At 43.4% G+C, this 24876-nt stretch overlaps 1 protein-coding gene across 1 annotated transcript in view; it reads left to right on the top strand.

The window, feature by feature from the left end:
* Positions 1-24497, top strand: part of ST8SIA3 (ST8 alpha-N-acetyl-neuraminide alpha-2,8-sialyltransferase 3) — a 40642-nt gene extending 16145 nt beyond the window's left edge. The window contains exons 3-5 of the mRNA XM_081213095.1: positions 742-864; positions 19533-20090; positions 22255-24497. Of these exons, the coding sequence (XP_081069221.1) occupies positions 742-864; positions 19533-20090; positions 22255-22537 (964 nt within the window). The 3' untranslated portion in view covers positions 22538-24497. The remainder of the gene's footprint in view (positions 1-741; positions 865-19532; positions 20091-22254) is intronic.
* The last annotated feature ends 379 nt before the right edge of the window (positions 24498-24876 follow it).

Below are 24876 nucleotides of genomic sequence, written 5' to 3'. Positions count from 1 at the left end.
ACAGCCGGAGACCTTTTTGTTCTGACAGGCTTTTCCAGCTGGATAAATGGGCCTTTACTTTGTTTGGTTTTAGGTTTTTTTTAGATGTATTTGCTGTTTATTGCTTTTTAATTATCTTTCATGTGCATCAGCTTGAGATTGTTGTTTTGAAGGCAAATAATAATAATAATAATAATAATAATAATAATAATAATAGGTGGGGCAGAAGAAGCAGTAGAGAAATAGGAGAGCATGAAGCACATGAATTCCTGGGGACAAGGAGAAGGCCAAAAAGAGTCTAAAGGAAGATGATTAAAAGTGGTAGCAAGCATAGTTTCAGGTCTCTAGCTTGCCTGTAGCATTCCATAGCATATTTTCCTCCCCACAACATATTAAGTGCAAGATTACATATGTAGCAGGATCTAATAGATCCATCACTTTGGGCAACAGCAGCAATGCTTTCGAACCCTCTTCCTGTGGGGGAAGCGTCTCCCAGCACACGTATGAATAGCATGTCAGGGAGAATGAACAACTTGCCCTTTCTCCAGGTTCTCATCTGGACTGGGATTTGGTGAGATACGTACAACCGAGCATGTTTAGATTGCAAGTGTAATGTGTCACAGAACATATCTTGTCTATTTGATGGTGGGGTGTCCTTGAAGACTGCTTTGCACTTCATTCTAGACTGTAATAGAATAGTTAATTTACTCCTTCATGCTTTGAGTGAATTCACTGACGGTGTGGATATGTGACCCCTTTCAGGTCCCAGTTTGCACTGAAGTTCCTTGACCCTTCCTTTGTACCCAATCCAAACGCCTTGAACCATGAGTTGCAGGATAAGGCTCCCAAATGGACATTCAACAGAACGGCATTTTTGCAGCAAAGGTGAGTGAGAACGAGACAAACCTAAGCCATCAAGCCAAAAGCATGCTGTCATGTTTCTTTAAAAAAACAAAGCAATCGCAGTTGTTATTTAACTAATTATTTGGCAACACGTAGTGTGTGCTCTTGGGAGTTTTAAAGATCAACCAGCCATAACAGTGATCTATGAATGAACGAGCAGTGCTTTGAGATGGGCTTCTGTGTTCAAAATCAGAACTTCTGCTTTTCCCAAATGTTTGAAAACAGTGCTTATACCAATAAACGCTAAGCCCTTCCTATTTTGAGAAGGCATGTTTTTACCACAGACCTGTCACTGAAGATGTGACTTGTTTCTGATCAGTATGTGAAAGTTGTATTCTACTTCTTTCTCACCTCCATGGCCTCCTGGCAATCCTGGCTCCAGTGGCAGGTAGCGTGGTGGTGAAGAGGTGCTTACCTGACCTCCAGTCCCAGCAAATGAGTCTATACTGCTTGCTGGGAGGGAGAGTGCCATGGCTGCAGAAAGGGCAGCATGGTACATACACGCCAGCAGGTGCATCAGATTGGCACAGCCAGGGCGTTTGCATTGCACCAGGCTTGTCGCAGCCTCACCCCAGCCCTCCCAGTAAGCAGCGACAACTCACCTGCCAGGAGGTCAGGTAAGCACCAACTCCCCACCATGCCATCTTCTTGTCACTCTGACCCCCGTTACACTCTCAATGTGAGACCACAACAAAACTCTGCTTGCTGAGAATTCTGAAGTCAACAGAGAAAGTTGAAGGAGGATAGAAATCAATTGCGCACTGCAGGATCTGACTGCTTGCTCCCTCCAGCGATGTGGGGTATAAAATTTCCCAGGGCTTTCTTTTTCTGTGGGAAATTTTCCCTTCCCGAAATTCATTAGTATCAATGAATGGATTCCAGATGCGAATAGAATATTAAGCAAGCTCGGCAGTTTCAAAGATGTAATTAATATTTGTCCGGTGATTATCCCCAGCGAGTATGTGAGTCAGCGTATATCGTGCACAGTTCTTTGGGTTTCTAACATTTATTAGTGCGTCAACAGTTTTCAATAACTTCGGGTTGGTCCCTTAGTTTTAAATGATGTAAGAGAAGCACATGATCTTGTCTTTGCAATTTTTACAAGTATTCAAATAATACATAATTTAAGCCGTGCCTTATTTCTTCCCTTCAAATTTTTGTGGGGAATTGGGACAAAAATTAACATGGGGTACTTTTTTGAGGGTGGTGGCTTTGTTTACTAAATTGGGGGGGGGGAATAACATCCTAAATTAAATCACTTGCTCGCACATCAGAAAACTGTCAGGTACAAATTACCCTGTGCAAGTTAGCTTAATATCCACAGGAAACATTTCCACAAACGTTTTCCCATATTAAATTTTTGCAAAAACCCACATCACTATATCCATTCATAGTTTGCCTCTCCTTACTTCTCTCTGTCCACTAATTTCCCCAAGGAGCTTAGAGGGGTTAAAAGGAGAGAGGCAGAGGAGATAACCATTGATGAAGAAAGGTATCCTTTCCAGTGTATAGGAAATGGGTCTCCACCCCAACTTTCTCTTATCTTTTGGCCCAGGAACCTTCAGAATTCTTAGCAGGCAGAGCCCTCACATTATTGGGAATGACCTTGCTCAGTTGTAGAGCATCTGCTTTGCATACAGAAGGTCTCAAGGTTCAATCCCTGGCATCTTCAGGTTGGGAAATACCTCTGTCTGAATCCTGGAGAGCTACTGCCAGTCATTGTAGACAATACTGAGCTAGATATGCCAATGGTCTGACTCTGTATAAGGCAGCTTCTTGTGATCCTATCTAAACTATCTTTCCTCTATGCCAAGAGCACACAACTCCTGCACCCGGTTATTGCATGATAAAACAAAATAATGAAAATGCTGTTTATTCCTGCTGTCTTTTATTAGTTTTGTTCCAAGTTTGTTCCGAGTTTTACCAAAGCGGACACTGTTGTCTAATAGCTACCTGTTCTGTCTGAAATATAGACTGGGATGATACAGCTGTGCTGCAGTGTTAAAAAACCCAAAAAACTACAAATATATTGGACCAACTGAATGGGCCAGTGCAGGCAGAATGTAGGCTCAATCCGCAGTTAAGTAATTGGGAGAGGCAGCTATGAGATCAGTTTATGATGTTATGTTTGCAGTTATATTTTATTTTATTCATTCTTGTAAATAATATTGGGAATATTATTGAAGGGCAATATATGTGTGTGTGTGTGTGTGTGTGTGTGTGTGTGTACACAAAGCTGCATGCTTCCTCCTCCAAACTCCTATGTAGGAACATAAGAAAAGCTCTGCAGGATCAGTCCAAATGCCCATCTTGTCTAGCATCCTATTCTCACAGTATCCATCCAGATGGCTATAGATGGGCTGGTGGATACAGAGGAGTGGTAGGAGGCACTAGCTGGGGAACTCCCCCAAGGAACCCCCCAGGGAAGAGGACTCAGAGCCAGGGGATCAGTGTTGGGGCGATGATGAGTGGTCAGAGGAAGAAGAGGGAGCAGGCTGGCAGGGGGAGGTGTCGGAAGCTGAAGAGGCAACAGGGTTTAGTGAGCAGGAAGAAGCTGGGGCAGAGAGCAGTCCAGAATCAGAGGCAGAAGTGGAGGCTGGAGAGGAGTGGGGGCAGGCTGCTGAAGACGCCAGGGAGTCTCCCCCTCCTGTTGTGACCAGTTCCTCTCCCCACTGGTCTCCCAGAACATACAGAGGAATGAAGAGGGCAGAGCAAAGAGAGACAAGGTGAAGGCACCTCAGGTTGCTGGAGAAGGAACCAAGAGAGGATCCTTAGAGAACAGTGGGACATTCAGTCCTCACAACTGCCTCTTTGGGGCAAGACCTACTGGGAAGAGTTCCTGTGACCACTAGACATGCACTATTTTTGGTTTTTTTGAATAAAGAGTTAACTTCACTGACGCCAGGTGTTTTGTTGCTGACCTTCTCCTGACAAAAGCCTGCAAGCAAGACGGTGTTTCATCAGTGCATCTTGTGGGAGAAAACCCCATATCTTAACTAGCTTACCTTATGTGAAGAGGTCTCTTTCCTGGAGTAGCCGGTGGATGGGTGGATCCCCTGGACCACCCTCTGTCAGGGTAGAAAGTGTGGAGATCTTTGGGCAAAGAAGACCTCCCCTCAAAGCCGTCTTTATTGCAACTGTGGAAAGTTTTGTTGTGAGGGGCTGAAAAGGGGTGTGTCTTGTGGGTATATCAGGGGTGGATCAGAAGAGGCCTCGGATCCACAGGATCCCAAGCCCTCCTGTTCCCTTGACATGCCCCCAACAAGGGAGACAAACTGTGCCAGTCCTGGAGCAGGCACAGTTATTTTCCCTCCCCTGGAAACCAGTGGATTGAAGGGCAGAGGGGGAAACCTTCCAGTATGGCCAACACAAGCCCAGCAGGATTTAGTAAGGGTCTACCAAGGACTCTTCCTCCTACCCACTTCTCTGTAGCATTGCTCTATTAAGAATTACATTGGCACAGACCTTAACCCCAGTTAATGCCAGACCAGATTTCCAGTGTAACCAGTGTGGCGATCACACAGGGTCCCTGGACGTTTAACGGTCTATTTATCCCTGTTCCACCACTGTGCTCGCTTCCCCGCTGCCACCAACCCGTTACTCTTGGGTAAAACACTGAGTCCAGACAGTTGTTAAAACTGAAGCAAATAAACAAGTTTATTTTACAAACATTAACAAGTTTATGGTTTCTCAGATAATATTCCTGTCAGTTTATTAACTTTAGTTTCTATACCTTCCTAATACCTTCTGACTGATTATCTCAACTGTTTGACTGACTCCTCTTAACAAATTATCTCACTCTCTCACATCAGACTAGCCCAACCCACAGACTTATCCTCTCTGTCTCTTCTAACTCCAGACTGACTTCTCAAACACCCTAACTCTTAACTCCTCCCCTTGGGTTCCCATTGGTTAGTCATTTTACAATTAGTTAACCCTTTCCTTATGAACCCAGTATGATGTCACACACGGGCAAACGCCACACCAGTAACCAAATTATGGTTAACAGGACTTTGTTCACAGTTGCTGCAGATGGATTTCTTAACTGGTTAAGGCCAGAGGGGAGGATTTGTGCAGACTGAAAAGGGGGCTGCAGGAGATATCTGCAGCGTTACAGCTCGCTATTGATCCCTTAACCTTGTTTCAGAGGGATCCGGTGCTTAACAACCGCATGAGCCCAGCAAGCAACATAGAATAACCTGGAATCACATAATTTGCTCAACCAACAGGCTGTTCAAATGTGTTGCATGCTTTCAAATCCAAGAGCTTTCTTCTATGGGAGTGGACATCTAGCGTCAAGTAAAATAAAATAAGATGGAATAAGGCACGGTGCTCTGAGGTCAATGTAGGTATGTTGACCGTTGATTGGATTATAGTTTATTTGATCCTGCAGGGAGAAGAGGCTAGAAGTTGGATTACATGGCTTTTAAAATAGGGATGGCAAAAGGAAGCACAACAGCTTTGGGTTTGGAGTGTCATCAGCTCGGCTTCCGTTTTGATGTACCTTTGTAAGGCAGGCAATGTACAAGGCACAATACGAAATTTCATTAAGTGGGCAAGAGTCTATTCAGTTTCAATTTGATTGCAGACTCTTCTTGTCAATGGGGTCAAGAATATGCTGCATTATTTCCATGGAACCTTTCTTCAACTTTCTATATATACTGTCGCGCTGGCAAATCCAAGGCAATTTTCTGTCAGATAAGCAAGTTCTAGATCTTATTAAGCTTTAAACATTTCAGGCCAGCAAGTCTGTTGGTTGCTCTGAGGGCCATCAGAACAGAGCAAAGTGAGATCTGCCTAAGTGAGACGCCAGTAGGAAGGCAAAGCCGGTATACGCAAGGGAAACTTACCAACAAGCTGGTTTCCAGATTCCCCAATGTGTTGCAAACATAAGTGCTTTTCAGGGGAAAGGCTCTGTGCCTAGATTGTGGAATGGCAAGATGTGCAAAGCCTTTGACTCAGTTGCTCCTGAGTACCTTCACCATCACTGTGGAGTGCATAGGTTGTTTTATTGTATTTTAAATACCGTATTTTTTGCTCTATAAGACTCACTTTTTCCCTCCTAAAAAGTAAGGGGAAATGTGTGTGCGTCTTATGGAGCGAATGCAGGCTGCGCAGCTATCCCAGAAGCCAGAACAGGATCGCTGCGCAGCGATCCTTCTTGTTGTTCTGGCTTCTGAGATTCAGAATATTTTTTTTCTTGTTTTCCTCCTCCAAAAACTAGGTGCGTCTTATGGTCTGGTGCGTGTTATACAGCGAAAAATATGGTATTTTGTTGGAAGCCGTCCAGAGTGGCTGGGGAAACCCAGACAGATGGGCGGGGTATAATTATTATTATTATTATTAAATGAAGCAGGAGACTTGCCAGCTAGAGGGCAGGAGGTAGTATAAATATTGATCTTTGGGGTCAGCCTAATTGCTATGCAATGAGTTTGTGTAACTGGCTTCTATGCTGCTTATCGCGATTTGGAAAATAGTTTTGGTTTGAAAATTTGAACATACAGTTGCACACCACGCCAGTCTCTGAACGGTGCAGAATTCCAGGCGCTTACCCAGGGTTTATGTTTCCTTTGGAATGAAGGACAATGGAGACTGTGATGTCTTTGTGATACATGGTTTATTTACACATATATACAGCCTGAGCCTACAATGGAGGAGTTCACTGCATTTAACATCCCAATGGGATCTTGTTTCAGCCATAGCCATAGCCTTGGATGCAAGCAGAAATCAGGCATGCCTCTCCCTCACAGGATTCAGCCTGCTTTTTCCTCCAGTTTCTAGCTTACACACACAACTAAGCTCTGGCCTTTGCTTTTTCCAACTACCAGCAAGTTGAGGAAGGGGGCCCACCCGTCTGGCATAGAGCCACTTCCTTTGTACCCTTGATAGTCCATTACCTAGGCTGTCACCACTCACCAGGAAGCTAACCTAGCTATTCCAGAAATTTGAATTCTTGCTTAAGTTTTACAACTTGCTGGATCAAGGAATTAGAAGGCTCTCGGCGTACAGCCTGCAAACCACTTTGCCAACCCTACTTTCCCCACACCTGACCCACCCCCTCCACTATCCCCGCACAGCCTGCTCCAAGCCCCAGCTTTAGAGAGCAGTTTCTGAAGTGCCTCCATTATATCATGCTCCAGCTGTTTTTAAAGCCCTATACGGCATTGGACCCTTGTACCTACAGGGCCGCCTTTCCTGGTATGTCCCATGGAGGACCTTACGGTCTTCAAACAAAAACATCTTGGAGGTCCCGGGACACAGGAAGGTTAGGCTGGCCTCAACCATAGCCAGGGCTTTTTCGGCTGTGGCCACAAACTGGTGGAACACTCTGTCACAAGAGACTAGGGCCCTGCAGGACCTGAGATCTTTCCGCAGGGCCTGCAAGACAGAGCTGTTCCACCAGGGCTTTGGCCAAGGCACAGTCTGACCCCCTCCTTTGGTAATCCTCACAGAACTCTAGCCCAATGGTTGCCATGAATTTGATTTTGAATTGATTTTAAAATGAATTGATTTTTTTTTGTTTTTTTATGAAATTTTTTTTATTTGGTTTTACAAAATTTTTAAAACAATACAAACATATAAGAAGACATACAAACACGTATAGTTTCATAACCTTTTTTTCATGAACCTTGTTTCTCAGACTCCCCCATACCTCCCCTTTCTGCATCCCAATGTCCAAAGTTTTTTAGCAGCTTCTAAATATTTCTGTCAAGCCTCTGTCCTCTTAATCTTTCCTTCAGTCTAATCTTATATCGCTGTAACCCTTTCTTTCTCAAAACCTCGACATTCTAACATTCATCAAGTTTATAATAGTCCTTAAGATAGATTTTAAATTTCTTCCATTCTTCTTCCGCCGTCTCCTTTCCCTGATCGCGGATTCTGCCAGTCATCTCAGCCATTGTCATGTAGTCCATCACTTTCATCTGCCATTCTTCCAGGGTGGGTAGATCTTGTGTCTTCCAATACTTTGCGATAAGTATTCTTGCTGCTGTTGTAGCATACATAAAGAAAGTTCTGTCTTTCTTTGACACCAATTGGCCGACAATGCCCAAGAGAAAGGCCTCTGGTTTCTTAGGGAACGTACATTTAAGTACCTTTTTCATTTCATTATATATCATTTCCCAGAAAGCCTTAATCTTCGGGCACGTCCACCAAAGGTGATAGAAAGTACCACCTGTAAATCATTTTCATAATATTTTAAAATGAATTGATTTTTGAATGCTGTGTTACTTTTATTGTTGTTAGCCGCTCTGAGTCCGGCTTCGGCTGGGGAGGGCGGGATATAAATAAATATTATTATTATTATTATTATTATTATTATTATTATTATTATTATTATTATTATTGGAGCAAGGTGCTTCACAGAACATTTTCCCCCATGCAATGCTTGCTCCCTTATTTGCCTGCCATTCTGTCATCTCGCTGAAATTATCATGGCCACCTATCAGCAGCCATGCAAACTGCAGCGTGACGACAGACTTACATTTTTATGTATATAGGAAGATACTGTTTGGTTTTTAGAATGTTGTAAGCCACCTTGTGGTCTCTGATGAAAGGTGGTCAATAAATGAAATAAGTAAATAAATGATTTCATTGGTGGCTGGAAGAGGCGGGGCAAATTCCAACGTGATGCCATTACCAGATGGGTAAGAGATGTTAAACTTTCCAGGGAAGATGGGATGAACTCAACAGAAGAATGCTGTTTTCAGTAGTATTCCTCTTTGAAGGAAGAGCAGCATATGCCGGTAGCAAATAAGTAATGAAATAGACCAGGTTGTTTAGTTTTCTCTTGATGATGAGTAAATGGAAACCATAATGGTATTTTTATTAGCCTTATTCGCTTTAGGAGAAATTTTAATATTTGCAAATTGACCTAATGATTCCCCAAATAGAATATTAAGAAGCTGTGTGTCTGCAAAGGGGAGACAGCTGAATGTTGCTTCGAGATGCCAAATGAGGATACTGGAAGCACTCACTTCAAAACTTTGAGCGCATTATCGTTAATGACATTTAAGGATGACTTGAGAGTTCTGTGCTGATGATACAGGGAATGCGCAGTAATGTTTCTTTGCAAAGCTCTTTCCTTCCCCCTGCAAGGTAATAATATAAGATACCTTCACAGTTTATTTCCCTTTGAAAGACTTATATAAACTGTATTGCAATCAGGTAGCAGTCCCAAACCAAAATGCATTATCTTTGTGGTCTAGTAGAGGTTGACAAGCGTTAGTGGTCAGAGTCTCAATTACGTTCAATTACACTGGGCACAATTTTTAAGAAACCTTTTTTCTTTCTTTCTTTGCTGAAATGCATTTCTTAAAATAAAAAAGTCTCTAATCCTGGAAGCTTTTTCATTATATGAGACAGTGAAAGAGAGTCTTTGCAGCACCTTCTTCATGAGGTCTAGAGCAGAAGTCAGGTAACCTCAGGCCCAGAGGCAAGATGTGGCTCTCCAGACCTCTCTGTCTGGCCTCCAGGACTCTTCCCAGGTCACACCCCCTCACCGAAGCTGCTTCACACACTCCTTTAGTGTTTTTGCCTGACTGGACCATGTCCTTAAGCCCTGACAATGCTTCTTGGCTGCCTGTAAAGGGACCCCTGACCATTAGATCCAGTCGTGGCCGACTCTGGGGTTGTGGAGCTCATCTTGCTTTATTGGCCGAGGGAGCTGGTGTACAGCTTCTGGGTCATGTGGCCAGCATGACTAAGCCGCTTCTGGCAAACCAGAGCAGCACACGGAAACATTGTTTACCTTCCCACTGGAGCGGTACCTATTTATCTACTTCCACTTTGACGTGCTTTCGAACTGCTAAGTTGGCAGGAGTAGCTGCCCGTATGGAGGAAGGAAAAAAGGGTGTGTGAGTTTATGTAGTGGGAGATTAGCAGACAAACCTAACAAATACATATTCTTGCTAGTTAGCATAAGAATAATAATAATAATTTATTATTTATACCCCACCCATCTGGCTGAGTTTCCCCAGCCACTCTGGGTAGCTCCCAATCGAGTGTTAAAAACAATACAGTATTAAATATTAAAAACTTCCCTAAACAGGGCTGCCTTCAGATGTCTTTTAAACAGACATCTTTTAGAAGAGGCTAAGTCCACAGAGCTACAGTGGTACCTTGGTTCGCGAATGGCTTGGCTCCCGAACGCCACAAACCCAGAAGTAAGTGTTCTGGTTTGCAAACGTTTTTTGGAAGCCAAACGTCTGACGCGGCTTCTGCTTGAGTGCAGGAAGCTCCTGCAACCAATCGGAAGCTGTGCCTTGGTTTTTGAACCATTTCGGGAGTTGAACAGACTCCCAGAACAGATTAAGTTTGAGAATCAAGGTACCACTGTATATTGCTGAGAGTCAGATACTCAGACCATAGAAATGCAGTTGGTAGAGAGGGCTCTGTGTGATGTCATTTCCCATCATCTCCTGGAGAGGAAGGAGCATATAGTACTTCCTGTTCCTCTCTCTCTCTCGCTCTCCAACCAGCCATGCGGGCAATCATGCCCTGTGCCTGATTGTCTGAGATTGGTTATACTGTAAATATAAGTATTTTGCTTGCATAGTTTTTACTGCTGCTGTTTCTGTGAACCAATGCACGATTATAAAGTAAATCTTACTTTTATATGTAACTTTACACATTGTTGCCTGGTTCATTGTTATGCAGGCTAAGAAGGGGGAAGCCAGCTTACAAAGTGAGTCTTTGCAGCCCAGTTCCTATGCTTCCAATTTCACTGCCAATAATGGGATTTAAAAACTCTGTTTAATGTACACATGTTGGCAGCTGGAGGGATAAATTGCTATTAACATATCCTCTCCTACCCATTAAAACCCATCCCACACAAACTAGCCTAGTGCACATTTCTCCACTCACTTTTGCCTTTATCACTCTCATGTGGCCCCTGGAAGGTGGTTCAGACTGAAAATGGTTCCCCACCCACCTGGTCTACAGATATTAGGTTGGATCTAGAGTTCACTCCTGACAACAAGGGGAGAAGTCGGCCGAAGTTGCTTCTCAAACTTTGCCAATGGGATCAATAGCCTTCCATGGACAGAAGCAGCCTTCCTTTGCGGAAGGCAAAGTCTGGATCCAGCCCATTGTTTTTGAAGAAGGGCTCAGACCGACAGTATTTCTGTTGCTTCTTAGCACAGGATGGAAAGTATCTGATACTGGTGAATTATTTATCTTAATTTATAAATAGAAATCCTAGCCCACATTCCTCCAAAGCAGCTTACAGATAAGTCTTATGCAGAGTAGATCCATTGAAATGAATGGGCCGAACTTAGGCACGTTCATTAATTTCAGTAGGTCTACTCTGTGTAAACCCTATTTGAATACCACTCTATTAAATCACGCTCGCATATATCCCATAATAAAAACTAAAATACACACATGTGTATATATTACATTACACAAAGCATCCAATTTTCTTTAAAGCAGCAGTGTTAGAAGTGGTAATGGAATGAAAGCACATCCCCACAAATAACAGATCCATTTATGATATTCACTTTATTCCTCTTCCATTGTTTTCCTCCTCGTCGTCATCATTGATTTATTAATTGTCTCCTTAACAACTTTGTCAGTGTGATGTACACTAATAATACAGTGGTACCTTGGTTCTCAAACACCTTGGTTCTCAAACACCTTGGTTCTCAAACTCTGAAAACATGAAATTTAGTGTTCTGGTTTTCAAATGATTTTTGGAAGCAAACATCCGATGCGGTTGTTGGCTATTGTTTCTTGGGTGCCTGCATCAATCAGAAGCTGTGCCTTGGTTTTGGAACATTTCGGAAGTCAAACGGACTTCCGGAACAGATTAAGTTTGGCGCTTTTGTTTTTGCTATTTATTTTGCGTTTTTGTTTTTGAGGCTTTTTCGGTTAATTTGTTTTTGTGACTGTGTGGAACCCAGTTCAGCTTCTGATTAATTGATTGTGTGACTGCAGAAATGGATAAAAGCCCCCCCCCCCCATCCAAACAATGACTATCATCAGTGCAGGGAAGAAAAAAATTAAATTTTGAATTTTATCATCTACAATACTGTCTTACTTATTTTATAGTACAGTACATTGAATATTGCTTTCATTTTATGGATCAGTGGTCTCATTAGATAGTAAAATTCACGTTAAATTGCTGTTTTAGGGATTGTTTTTAAAAGTCTGGAATGGATTAATTTGTTTTGCATTGCTTTCTATGGGAAAGCATGCCTTGCTTTTGGAACGCTTTGGTTTTGGAACAGACTTCCGGAACGGATTAAGTTTGAGAACGGAGGTACCACTGTAATTAAAAAATGTTAAAAACACAAAACACCAAATACATTTAAAACAAAACTAAAACCATACAAAGGCGATACTTGTGATTCCAAAACCACATGCCTTTGTAGGACTATGGATAAACAAAGCTCTAATACTCCCCTTGGATTCCCATCCCAAAGAATCCCTTAATACTATCAACTAAACTAGTGGCTTCCAAATATTATACTCTGGAGGAACCCAGGAATGACATTTTCTGTCCCTTTGCTATAATTAATAAAGTTATGCCAGCAAAGTACGTAAGCACTTTGCAAGCCGTAGCGGTGTGGTGAGAGGGACTTCTTGGTTGATCTGGTTTCCCATTGCTGTGCATCACTGTCAGTTATCGAGAAGGGGAGCAGCAAAGCAGCAAGCATCTTGGTGGAAGTGCAGTGGAACCCATCCAATGCTCTCACGGCTGTGCCATCGCCAGAAGTATGGAGAAGCTTTGGCTCCCCAGACGTTGCTGAACTGCAACTCCCATCAGCCCCAGCAATGGCCAGTGGTAATGGGAATTGTGGTTTCCATCTGGAGAGCCAGCAGTTCCCCAAACATGCATTGTTGTTGTTGTTGTTTAGTCGTTTAGTCGTGTCCGACTCTTCGTGACCCCATGGACCAGAGCACGCCAGGCACTCCTGTCTTCCACTGCCTCCCGCAATTTAGTCAAGCTCATGCTGGTAGCTTCGAGAACACTGTCCAACCATCTTGTCCTCTGTCGTCCCCTTCTCCTTGTGCCCTCCATCTTTCCCAACATCAGGGTCTTTTCCAGGGAGTCTTCTCTTCTCATGAGGTGGCCAAAGTATTGGAGTCTCAGCTTCAGGATCTGTCCTTCCAGTGAGCACTCAGGGCTGATTTCCTTCAGAATGGAGAGGTTTGATCTTCTTGCAGTCCGTGGGACTCTCAAGAGTCTCCTCCAGCACCATAATTCAAAAGCATCAATTCTTCAGCGATCAGCCTTCTTTATGGTCCAGCTCTCACTTCCATGCATCACTACTGGGAAAACCATAGCCATAACCTGCATTACAGCATCTGAAACTCCTACAGGCTGTGAGAAACGGTGTGTAGTCGTACACCCCATCATATGGAAATTAACACTCAAGACAGAGGGATTTGTTATTGTTATAGTTGTACCCGCCCTGAGACCTGCAGATATAGGGCGGTATATAAATTATGATGATGGTGGTGATGTAAGAGCCCTGCTATATCAGATGAAAGGTCCATCTCTAGCCCACCATCCTGCTTCCCATGGTTGGCCAAGTAAGCAGATGTCTTCAGAAAGCCAATGAGTGGGGTCTGAAGGCCTTAGCCGTCTCCCACTGATGCCCCACGTGGACTGGTGTTTAGTGTCGTGCTGCCCCTAAAAAATAAAGGTTCCAGATATCCTTCATGCCTAATGATAGATCCCTCTAATCCTCTTCTAAATCTGTGTAAAGCTAGTGGCCATCAGCACATCCTCTGGTAGCAAGTTCCATAAATTTAAGTGTTACTTAGTTAATTAAACGTGCTAGCCGTATGTTTAATTTTGATGATAAGTGGACACACACACACACACCCATTTCAGAATTAATCCACAGGAATAGGGTTGATTGGTTTAATCCACTAGACGTCCTAAAACTAATTCACTTTCGCAAATGAATCTGAGATTGGAAAGGCTTTAGAGCCCAGTTTGCGAATGCCCAATGTCTTCGTTGGAAGCTTGTGCCCATTCTAGGCACATCGCCGGGGAAGTGGAAGTGCAGCACACACATACACACCCAGGGGGGAAAAGTGGAGGAAAAGGAGGGTGCAGATTTGCATTTACTTTGTATATGCTAATTTAGATTCAATTTTAGAAATAATTGGTGGTTGTCAGCTGAATGTTACTCAGAGTAGACCTGTTAAAATCAATGGACCTAGCTTAGTCCTCATTAATTTCAGTGGGTTTACTCTGAGACAAACTTAGTTAAACACAACCCAGTGACTATAATTTAATTAGAAATATAGTATTGTTGTGGGAAAGACTGTGACCAGTTGACCTGTCTGCCAGATCTGACTGCTGTCCAGGTACTCACTGTTGATAGTTAACTTCAAGGCTCCTTCTCTTCTTTCTTATCATTATCTATCTTTAAACCAGACCTGAATAGCTCTTCAGGTTGAGGACTCCCATCGTGAAGCAGTGTTATTCAACCTCCGGTCCCCGGATGCTGTTGAACTGCAGCTCCCATCATCTTGAATACTGGCTAAGCTAGCTGAGAATGTTGGGAGTTGTAGGGCCCCCCCCCAAAAAAAACAACTGGGAACCCAAAGGTTGAATAATAATAATAATAATAATTATACCCCGCCCATTTGGCTGGGTTTCCCCAGCTACTCTGGGCAGCTTCCAACTGAATATTAAAAACACAACACAGCATTAAACAATAAAAACTTCCCTAAACAGGGCCACCTTCAGATGTCTTTTAAAAGTCAGAGAGTTGTTCATTTCCTTGACATCTGGTGGGAGGACGTTCCACAGGGTAGGCACCACTACCGAGAAGGCCCTTTGCCTGGTTCCCTGTAACCTCACTTCTTGCAGTGAGGGAACTGCCAGAAGGCCCTCGGCGCTGGACCTCAGTGTCCGGGCAGAACGATGGGGGTGGAGGCACTCTTTCAGGTACACTGGGCCGAGGCTGTTTAGGGCTTTAAAGGTCAGCACCAACACTTTGAATTGTACTCGGAAACGTACTGGGAGCCAATGTAGGTCTTTCAAAACCGGTGTTATGTGGTCTCGGCGGCCGCCCCCAGTCACCAGTCTAGCTGCTGCATTCTGGATTAGTTGTAGTTTCCAGGTCACCTTCAAAGGTAGCCCCACGTAGAGCACATTGCAGTAGTCCAAGCGGGAGATAACTAGAGCATGCACCACTCTGGCGAGACAGTCCACGGGCAGGTAGGGTCTCAGCCTGCGTGAAGAAGTGACCTGCGCCTCCATGGACAGCTGTGAGTCCAAAATGACTCCCAGGCTGCGCACCTGGTCCTTCAGGGGCACAGTTGTCCCATGCAGGACCAGGGAGTCCCCCACACCTGCCCGTTGTCCCCCCAAAACAGTACTTCTGTCTTGTCAGGATTCAACCTCAATCCATTAGCTGCCATCCATTCTCCAACCGCCTCCAGGCACTCGCACAGGACGTTCACCGCCTTCACTGGTTCTGATATGAAAGAGAGGTAGAGCTGGTATCATCTGCATATTGATGGACACTCAGTCCAGACCCCCTGGTGATCTCTGGGCAGAAGTTTCATAACCTGGTTAAAATGTCAGGGACAACCCAGGCGCATGGAAGCCCATATCGGAAGTGTTGATTTATTGGCGGTTTTCCTTTAAAAAAAAAAAAAGGTTTAAAATGTCATTTTATTTGGAGATTTTAAAAAAATTAAAAAGCTTTTGTGTCCAGATTTTCACTTTTTGAAATATGGCAACCCTAAGCCCAAGTGTGCTTCCACTTACATCCTAGGCAGTTGTGCATTATAGATCTTACGGAGCTTGGTTCTCCAAAGATAGCATAAAATGTTCTAAAGGAAGGATGACAGAACTCATTCTGATGAAGAGTCTCCTTGTTGACTGTCATTGTGGTTGCCAGTTATGCTAATACTTTGGCGAAATTTTAGGAAATGGATGCAGAGTCAGTGTGGGGGTTGTGAGGAGATTTGACAAAGAGCATCAGAGATGGCGATAAGGGCCCATTTCGGCCAATACTGTCCCCAAACTTTTCCAAGGTGCAATAGAAGAATGAGCTTCTACCTTCCCATAGCTAACCCAAACCCTTGGGCACCAAGATGGGATCTGAGAACACCATGATGTTGCACAGGGTGGCATTTGCCAGGAAAACTAGTTATGATATAAGTGTGCTACAGGCCTTAATTACTCTATTAATCATAGCATCCGAGAGGGAAGCGTGTGACTAAATAAGGTCACAGAACAAAATGAGGTTCCGTATCAAGTTATGGGCTGTACATAATAGATGGTCGGTACTTTGGCATACTGATGGTTTCTATTGATACGCCAGATTAATAATCCTCTACAGTGGTACCTCAGGTTACATATGCTTCAGGTTACAGACTCCGCTAACCCAGAAATAGTACCTCGGGTTAAGAACTTTGCTTCAGGATAAGAACAGAAATCGCGTGGCAGCAGCAGGAGGCCCCATTAGCTAAAGTGGTGCTTCAGGTTAAGAACAGTTTCAGGTTAAGAACAGACCTCCGGAACGAACTTAACGCGAGATACCACTGTATTGAATCAACCTGCAACAGGAGTGGGGGTTTTTAGATACACCTGGATATTAGATATGGTGTGATATGTTAATTGGATAGGTGTGTGGCAGTTAAGTAATGTACAATCAATAGTCAATGTTCCTTAAGTATGGTTAATAGGTTTATAAGTTCAGGCATACTCATATTGTTAAGGATATTATGTACTTCTTAGCTTAATGTACTTGGTTGATTAAGCATTAAGAATGGAGACTCAACCAGGCCACATTCACACCATACATTCAAACAGTTGTTGTTTGGGCCCATAGGATTCTGGGAGCTGTAGTTCACTAAGGGTGCTGAGAGTTGATAGTAGACCTCTGTTCACCTTCCAGAGCTACAATTCCCAGAGTTCCCTGGGAAGAGGGGTTGGTTTTCAAACCACTCTTGACAATTGTAGCTTTGGGATGGAAATGGAGAATGAACTTCCCCTTTGGGGGTCTTCTTTGCCTAGAGTTTTCCCCAATGTGGCGTCCATCAACATCATAGTGTTTTCAAATACCCCCTTGGTGCCCGTCAGGGCCCCCTGCCACTCCCAATTATTTTTAAGGAGGTTTCTTGGGCAGTCTGTATGTTTTTGGGTGGGGGGCTGTTCGTTTGTTTTATCTGTGTTTCATTTGTTTGGTGGGCATGCAGATGTTTTGCCTGGTGTTTGGAAAGGGGGCATCACCAGTTTTTCTTCTATGAAGTAGGTATTTTGTAGTGCCCTCAGCAGTTCCTTAGATTTCCAAATGCGCCCTCAGGCTCAGAAAGGTGGGGTGGTGGCTGCGGCTGCTGTAGTTTTTCTCTCTTGATTCAGTTTGTGGAGAAGAACTTCCTTGTTTGTTCTGAAGGGAATTCCTGATTCATTATGAAGTTATTTTTTTGAAATCTTGCCGGGTAGACAAGTGTTAATAATAATAATAATTTTTTATTTATACCCCGCCCTTCCCGGTTCAGAAAACTGGGCTCAGGGCGGCTAACAACAAATTTAAAACACTTAATTGATGCAACAAAAGCAGCATAAAATACAGTATAAAACATGAATAACAATAAATTAGGAATTCAAAAATCAATTTAGGGGGGAAATCCATCCAATAAACATTAGATGATCACCAGGGCTAGCTGGCTAAATTAGTCCTATTTGGGCCAGCAAGGAGGCCAGGGGAGAATTAGCTGTGGGATCCCAGAGCGGGCAATCTTCATAAAAAAGGGGAGAGGGGGAAGGAAGGGGGATAAAAGATCAGGCTAAGTTCAAATAATTGAAAGCCAGGCAGAATAGCTCTGTCTTACAGGCCCTGTAGAAGGAAGTTAAATCCTGCAGGGCTTTGGTCTCATGAGACAGAGCATTCCACCAGGTCGGAGCCATCACTGAGAAGGCCCTGGCCCTGGTGGAGGATAATCTGACTTCCTTAGGGCCCGGGACCTCTAAACTATGATTATTCATGTACCTTAAGGCCCTCTGCGGGGCATACCAGGAGAGGCAGTCCCGCAGATACAAGTTCATTTACGATTTCGTAAATCACGAGTTAAGAGTTCATGGGAGTCCAAGATTTTAGGGTAGCTGTGACTACCCATCCAAAATGTGATCATACTCTGAAGCCCTGTTTCATGTGCCTCCTCCATGAGAGGTTCTCTTTGTGGAATGCTTTCTCCAGGGAGACTTGTCTGACTCCTTTAGGTGCCAGGCAAAAACATTCCCCTGTCTTTTAAACTGTGGTAGGGTATTTTTTTGTTTGTTAGTGGGTTATGTGTTTTTGTGTTCTCATATTGTAAACAGCCCTGTGATCCTCGGATGAAAGGCAGTATAGAAATTTAATAAACAAATAAAAGCAAAAGCAGCAAAGACCTACCCTTTTATTCCCTTTCTGACTCAGGATTAATTTCATGCCACAGAACAAATTCTCAGTAGGTGAATATTATTATTATTTTAATTACCCCGCTAATACAAATAAATGAGTGAAATGAATGCCTTTTATTTCACAAAACGTTTAGACCACTTGATTTTAAGGGGAGAGAGAAACCCTTGAAGCGGTTCTGTTACGTGCAATGGGAATTCAAGGAGAACGCAACTTTAATCACTCTGAAAGAAGCTATTGGAGTAGTCCAAATCATTTGCCCATGCATGTGCACAGAAAATAGTAGATCTAGCTGAAAGGAAACACATGGAGATCTGCATTGATTACTGCAATGCATCCCTAATTATAATTATTATATAAGTGTTGTGTAATCAAGAAGGTTCTATAATCGTAGAGGGGAGGGTGGCTGTGAGGAGACATGCCTCTGTCTATCATGAAGGGAGCCTGTATTCATGAATCTGCCATTACACTACTTACTGCCTGATAGTCATAGGGAAGGTAAGTTAATGTAGGCCCAGATTATGCGATTTTCAGATGGGGGGGGCGCTGATATTGACTGTGCAATTTGGGCATGTGTGCATTAGATTTTATAAGCATGTACAGAAGCCTGTGGGGTGAGCAGCTATAATAATGGAGAGTATTGTCTGAACCAAGCCCAAATGTACTCTGTTCTTGGTAAATCAGGAGCGACGACCTTTGGTCTTCCTAGTACTGTTGGACTTCAACTCCCATCAACCCCAGCATAGAAAATGGCCAAGGATCATGGGAGTTGCAGTCTTAGCAACTTCTGGATGGCCAATAGCTCTGCATCCCTGTTGTAAATATTAGTATTATTCCCTGCCCTTCTTCAAATGACAGGTTAAAATTAAAATATAGTATTAAAAACAAAAGCAGACTACGAAGCAAAATGGAATAATCCTCAGTAGTATCACCCCTGTTATGCTCCCAAAGTCTGCTGAAACAAATAGGTTGGAAGCTGCCTCCTGAATAAATATAGTGTGGAGATAATCTGATCTTTACAGGGAGGGAATTCCATAGCCAGGGTGTCACCACTGAGAAGGCCCTGCTTCTTTTGGTGAAAGGTGCCATATTCTCCATGGGCACCACAAGCAGTTCAAAAAAACAGGTTGGCTGGAATGGAGGAAGGTGCTCCTTCAATTACATAATTGTGAAATTAGCCCCTTCCTTCCTGTTTCCTCAAGGCAAAGATAACAATTCAACATAAGAAGGAAGAACCATCATGTTCCTGAAATGCATGTTCTTTTATTGTTCTAGGCGAGAAATTCTTCAGCATGTTGACGTGATCAAAAACTTCTCCTTGACGAAGAATATGGTTCGGATTGGGCAGCTGATGCATTACGATTACTCCAGCCACAAATATGTCTTCTCCATTAGCAACAGCTTCCGCTTGCTGCTTCCAGATGTCTCTCCTATTCAGAACAAGCACTACAATATTTGTGCTGTCGTCGGAAATAGCGGCATCCTTGTGGGAAGTCAGTGCGGGCAAGAAATAGATAAATATGATTTTGTTTTCCGTTGCAATTTTGCCCCGACTGAGGCATTCCAGAAGGATGTCGGGAGGAAAACCAATCTCACCACCTTCAACCCCAGCATTCTGGAGAAGTACTACAACAACCTGTTGACCATTCAAGATCGAAATAACTTTTTCCTAAGCCTGAAGAAGCTTGACGGCGCCATTCTCTGGATCCCAGCCTTTTTCTTCCATACTTCAGCAACTATTACAAGAACACTGGTTGACTTCTTTATCGAGCATCGTGGGCAGCTAAAAGTCCAGCTGGCTTGGCCAGGAAATATCATGCAACATCTCAACAGGTGCATTTAACTCACTCCTTTATGTTGTTTGCTTTCGTTGTGGTTTGCAGCACAGTTAAGGAGCAGCAGTCAAGAATCGAGGGATTTTAAAGAAAGGCAGTGGGTTGTTTATAAATGTGTTCATTAAATTTGTAGCCTACTTTTCTTTAGCAAAAAAAAAAAAAATAACAAAGAAGAAATCATGATACAGTGGCCCAGTAACTACATAATGCTAAGCCAAGCCATTACTTACAGTAGCACAAGCCAACATGCAGGTTGCTGGAGAGCAGATCAAGGGCACTTTGATCCTCTGGTCTTGCTGCTACCCCAAGCTAAGCCATGGTTTGGCTTATTGCTATGTGCAAACCCTGGCTTGTAGCTTATCCCCCCCCAACAAACCATGAGTGGTAAACCCAAGAACAAACCTTGGTTACAGATAATGGTTTGCCTCGAGTTTGACAAACCATGAGCCCAGGTTCGGGTGTAGCACTAAGACAAACCATGACTTAACCCCTGTGGTAGGGGCAGGGAAGGAGTGCGGCAGCTGCCATCTTTGCTCCTGGAAGCCGTACGTTTGCTCATTCGCACTCAACATTTGTGAACCGTTGTAGCTAATCAAATTCTTATTAAGATAAGATTGTAAGGTCTTTGCCGGTTTAGGTTGCTGGGTAAATGAACAAGGTCCACAAACTCTCGGGAACTTGTGGTGGTGTGAGTAGAGAAGTGTAGAGTAAATAGAAATTGCCACCAGGAGCTAAAAAACATATCTAAACAAGATGGGGGGAAAGACAACCAGACTTAGGATCAGGAATAGCCAAGGTGCAGCTGGGGCAGAGAGGAACCTACAGATCTTTAGATGTTGCTGAACTACAACTTCCATCATCCCTGTCCATTAGCTACGCTGGCTGGAGCTGACGGGTGTTGGAATCCAGCAACCTCTATCAGACCACAGGCACCCCATCCCAGATCTAGAGGGAAGCTTAGCCATGTACGCTGAGCTCCCCCAGAAGCTAAGACTTGACCATTATTTACAGTATCAGGGAATGATCATTGGGGAAACATAGGAAAGCTGCCACACTCCAAGGCATCCAGATCCTATCATTATCAGTCAAAACAGAAGTCTAGATAGCCACGTTGGCCCATGAGAAATAGTCCCTCTTGGGGCAGCCCCTTAATTGGGCCAACCAAAATATCACAGAATACTGAACAAGCTCTTATATTGTCGAGATCCATCAGGCTAAGTGGGAAACAGAGCAGTCGTGTGGCTTATATTCAAGCCATGAAGTCTGCATCTGGCCACGGTTTTAATATGGAACATATTAAAGTAGCCAGCACTGGGTAATGCACTTTAAGTTGCTGTGCACATATCAGGGTTATCCCAAAAGGTGAAGGAAGGCCCTTAAGCTTACCAGTAATCTTTGAAAAGAAGCACAGAAGACAAGAGCTATCAGTACATGACGGCCTTGGTTGGCCAAGGTTTCCATTTAGTACTGGCACACACGTCATCTTTCTGTGAACTTCTTTTCAAACACTCTCTTACGTTTTGTGCAGTTCAGATGCAAATGTATGGGCAGAGTTTGAGCTCCTGAAGGAGCAATCCTTGGGCTCTGAGACACATGGAGCTATAATAAAGATTTCCTTTGCCCCAGGTATCAGCTGAGTCTCTCCCCTTTGGAGGGGAGGAGATTTTGTTCATTTAAGGTGCTCTTTCCCCTGTTTTTCTTGTGCCATAGATATCACGTTGCACCAAGTGCCTGTTAGGAACAAGAAGTACAGCAGCAGCTGACTCCTCGTCTCTGAAAAGATGAGAACAGTCAAGAACAGCTAATCTTTTCGTCTTTTCAGAGATGAGATTCATCACTAGAGCACTCACAAAAGCAGGCTTAGGCAAACTCGGCCCTCCAGATGTTTTGGGACTACAACTCCCATCATCCCTAGCTAACAGGGCCAGTGGTCGGAGTGATGGGAGTTGTAGTCCCAAAACATCTGGAGGGCCGAGTTTGCCTATGCCTGCACAAAAGCTTACACATTGTTTTTCGATGTCGTGGTTGGCCCAGTAAAGGTGTTGCCCTAAAAGGGATTTCAAAATGACATTATTATGCATTTCCAGAACATTTCCATTCAATATATATATATATATATATAAAATCCGTTTCCCATGTCATGTTTTCTTTTTATTTCGCAGGTACTGGAAAAACAAGCACTTGGCACCTAAACGGCTCAGTACAGGTATTCTCATGTACACGCTGGCATCTGCAATTTGTGACGAAATCCACCTATACGGGTTCTGGCCTTTTGGATTTAATCCAAACAACCGGGAAGACCTTCCGTACCATTACTATGATAAAAAAGGAACAAAGTTTACGACCAAGTGGCAAGAGTCCCACCAGCTCCCTGCCGAATTCCAGCAACTCTTTCGAATTCACGGCGAAGGTCTAGCAAAGCTGACTTTGTCCCAGTGTGCCTAAGGATTTAACACTTGAAGTGCCAAATGATTGTCGTTGTTTTTTAAGTAAAAAAAAAAAAGTGCCCAAAATGAATTCACCGTTTTTTTCAAAACAGAATTCTAAGTGGAGAAGAAAAAAAAGAATTTATGGGCAGGGATTTCCTTTGATTCAGAGATGCTCTGAAAGCACCCTTTGATTGCCATCTTTTCAAGCATTGGAGGGTGTCTTTAGCATATTTAGCAATGCAGAAGGATTTATTCTATTTGTGCAGTAGGAAAGTCAAAGCTGTTTACAGCAGAAAGTTTTGCATTGCTGGTTATGCTGCCAAGATGGTTCTCTTTAAAGTATTTTCATAGTCATGTATTTTTCACATTCCGCAAAATGTCTCAAAACGTTGAATGTTAAAACACCTGTGTTTGCTTATTAAGATTCTTGGCTTGTTTTCTTGGCTAACTTGCACAACTCCTCTTAGTAGCTGAAAAACAGTTTGAGGACCGCTCCTGAATGTTCTGACCGAATGACCATTTGCACCAGTATTAACTCCTTTAAGGTCAATGGGAATATATCACTGTAAGTGGCCATTGCATTATTCCAAAGATCTTTCGTTAGCATAACAAGCCCAATAGGGAGTGAAATATACTTTCCTTGCAGGCATGCAGAGATGGGCCTTTGGATACCCAAGGGATGCATTTGACCCTTGTCACAGTCTTTTGTGGACTCCTATTTCCCTCCCACTCAAGCTTGTCCCAACCACTATGGCTAAGTAGAGCAGCTCTGGAGAGGGCCAGGCAGTCTCTGACTTGACCTGTGCCACTCCCAGTGTTAAACGAAACACTTCTCCCTTCACAGTGTGCTTCTCAAGTGAGAGAGATTTAGCAAATGCCCTTTGTAAAGAAAGAGTATGCCACCAGAAGTCTCTGTGGCAATACAGAAACTTCTGTAGCTCCCAGTCATATCTCAAAGGGCATATGTGAAAGCAAGAATTGCCACATCCTGTCCTAGGCCAATTTATTCAACCAAGGGGGCTACCGAACCAACCAACCAACCAACCAAGGAGGTCGCAGCCTCTCCCCAGCCAAAGAGCACAGGCATGACTCCATAGGAGTTCGTTCATCAAAGAACTCAGTCTGGGACAGTCTGGCCCCTGAGGCTGAAGATATTGTCCGTAACTGCTCTACAGTTTTGAACAGACCACGAACGCAATGCTAAAATGCTAGGCTGTGTTGAGACTAGTGAGAAAAGCTACAGACAAGTTTGAGCCATAGTTTCTGATGAGTTTGAAGTTCTTGGATCAGGGATGAGAAAGCTCTGTTGCTGTCAACATGGTGCCCTGCCATGTCCCGTCCTGGTCTTCACGGGGGGGGGGGGGGAGGGCAGTGGCAACACCTCACCTCGTGTCCCAGAGTGTCCCCATCCCTGCTGTAAATTGAGAGGATTCATGAGAGTTCCAGACTAAGGTCTCCATCTCTCCTTGTCTAATATCGCCCAAGTATTTGTTCTGACATGACTAATAGAGGAATGCCATTGTTTTCACACCAGGGCTGGGAATGTTGGATTTTTATTTCCCTCTAGAAATCTACTTCACTTCTAAACTTCACTGTTGCTATAATGCACTGCTTTCCAGGAGTTTAAACCCCAAGCTACATCATGGTGTGGGTGTGGGTGTGTGGGTGTGTGTGGGTGTGGGTGTATTGTTGGGAGTTTGAGGGTCTTCCCTAACTATACATTTTTGGCATTGTCCCTTAGGGTCGAATCAGTTACTTAACTTTCTGTTGTTTACAGTTGGTAGTTATGTCAAAACTGGCACCTGGAGAAGTTTCAACTCTCTTTGACTGCCTCTTTGCGAAGACATTACTCCCCGGATTTTGCAGTGTTGAAAATTCCTTAGCTAGACTCATTTATTAAACAGTTTTAAATTACCTTTTAAAAAACTCTCCCAGTTTAGTCAAGCAGCAAGGGTGGTTTTTTTCTGTTTTTAAAACAAACTTTAACACAAGCATTAAAAGTACCGTCATAAAACAGGCACACGCACCCCCTCCTTTGTTCTCATGCAGGAGATAATTCCTCTTTTAAAAGAGACAAACATACAACAACAGCAAAAACGATGATTTTGCTTCAAAATTATTTTGCCCATCTGAAGATTTTTGCAGATTTAAAGCAATAGATTGATCAGAGTAGTCAACTAAAATATGTATGATTAATCAAGCATGGGTCTTCTGGGGGGTGGAATGGGATGGACCATCTTTCAAGTCCTTCCACTTTCCAAAATTTAAGTGTCAGAAACAATAAAACTTGCAACGTATACCATAATCCTGCAGAACTTGCTTTTTCAAAAGGAAATAAATAAATAGTGATTTCAG

This window comes from Podarcis bocagei (genome assembly GCF_964188305.1).
Source record: "Podarcis bocagei genome assembly, chromosome: 11".
Classification (NCBI taxonomy): Eukaryota; Metazoa; Chordata; class Lepidosauria; order Squamata; family Lacertidae; genus Podarcis; species Podarcis bocagei.
This window is presented reverse-complemented; position numbering and strand designations above follow the sequence as displayed.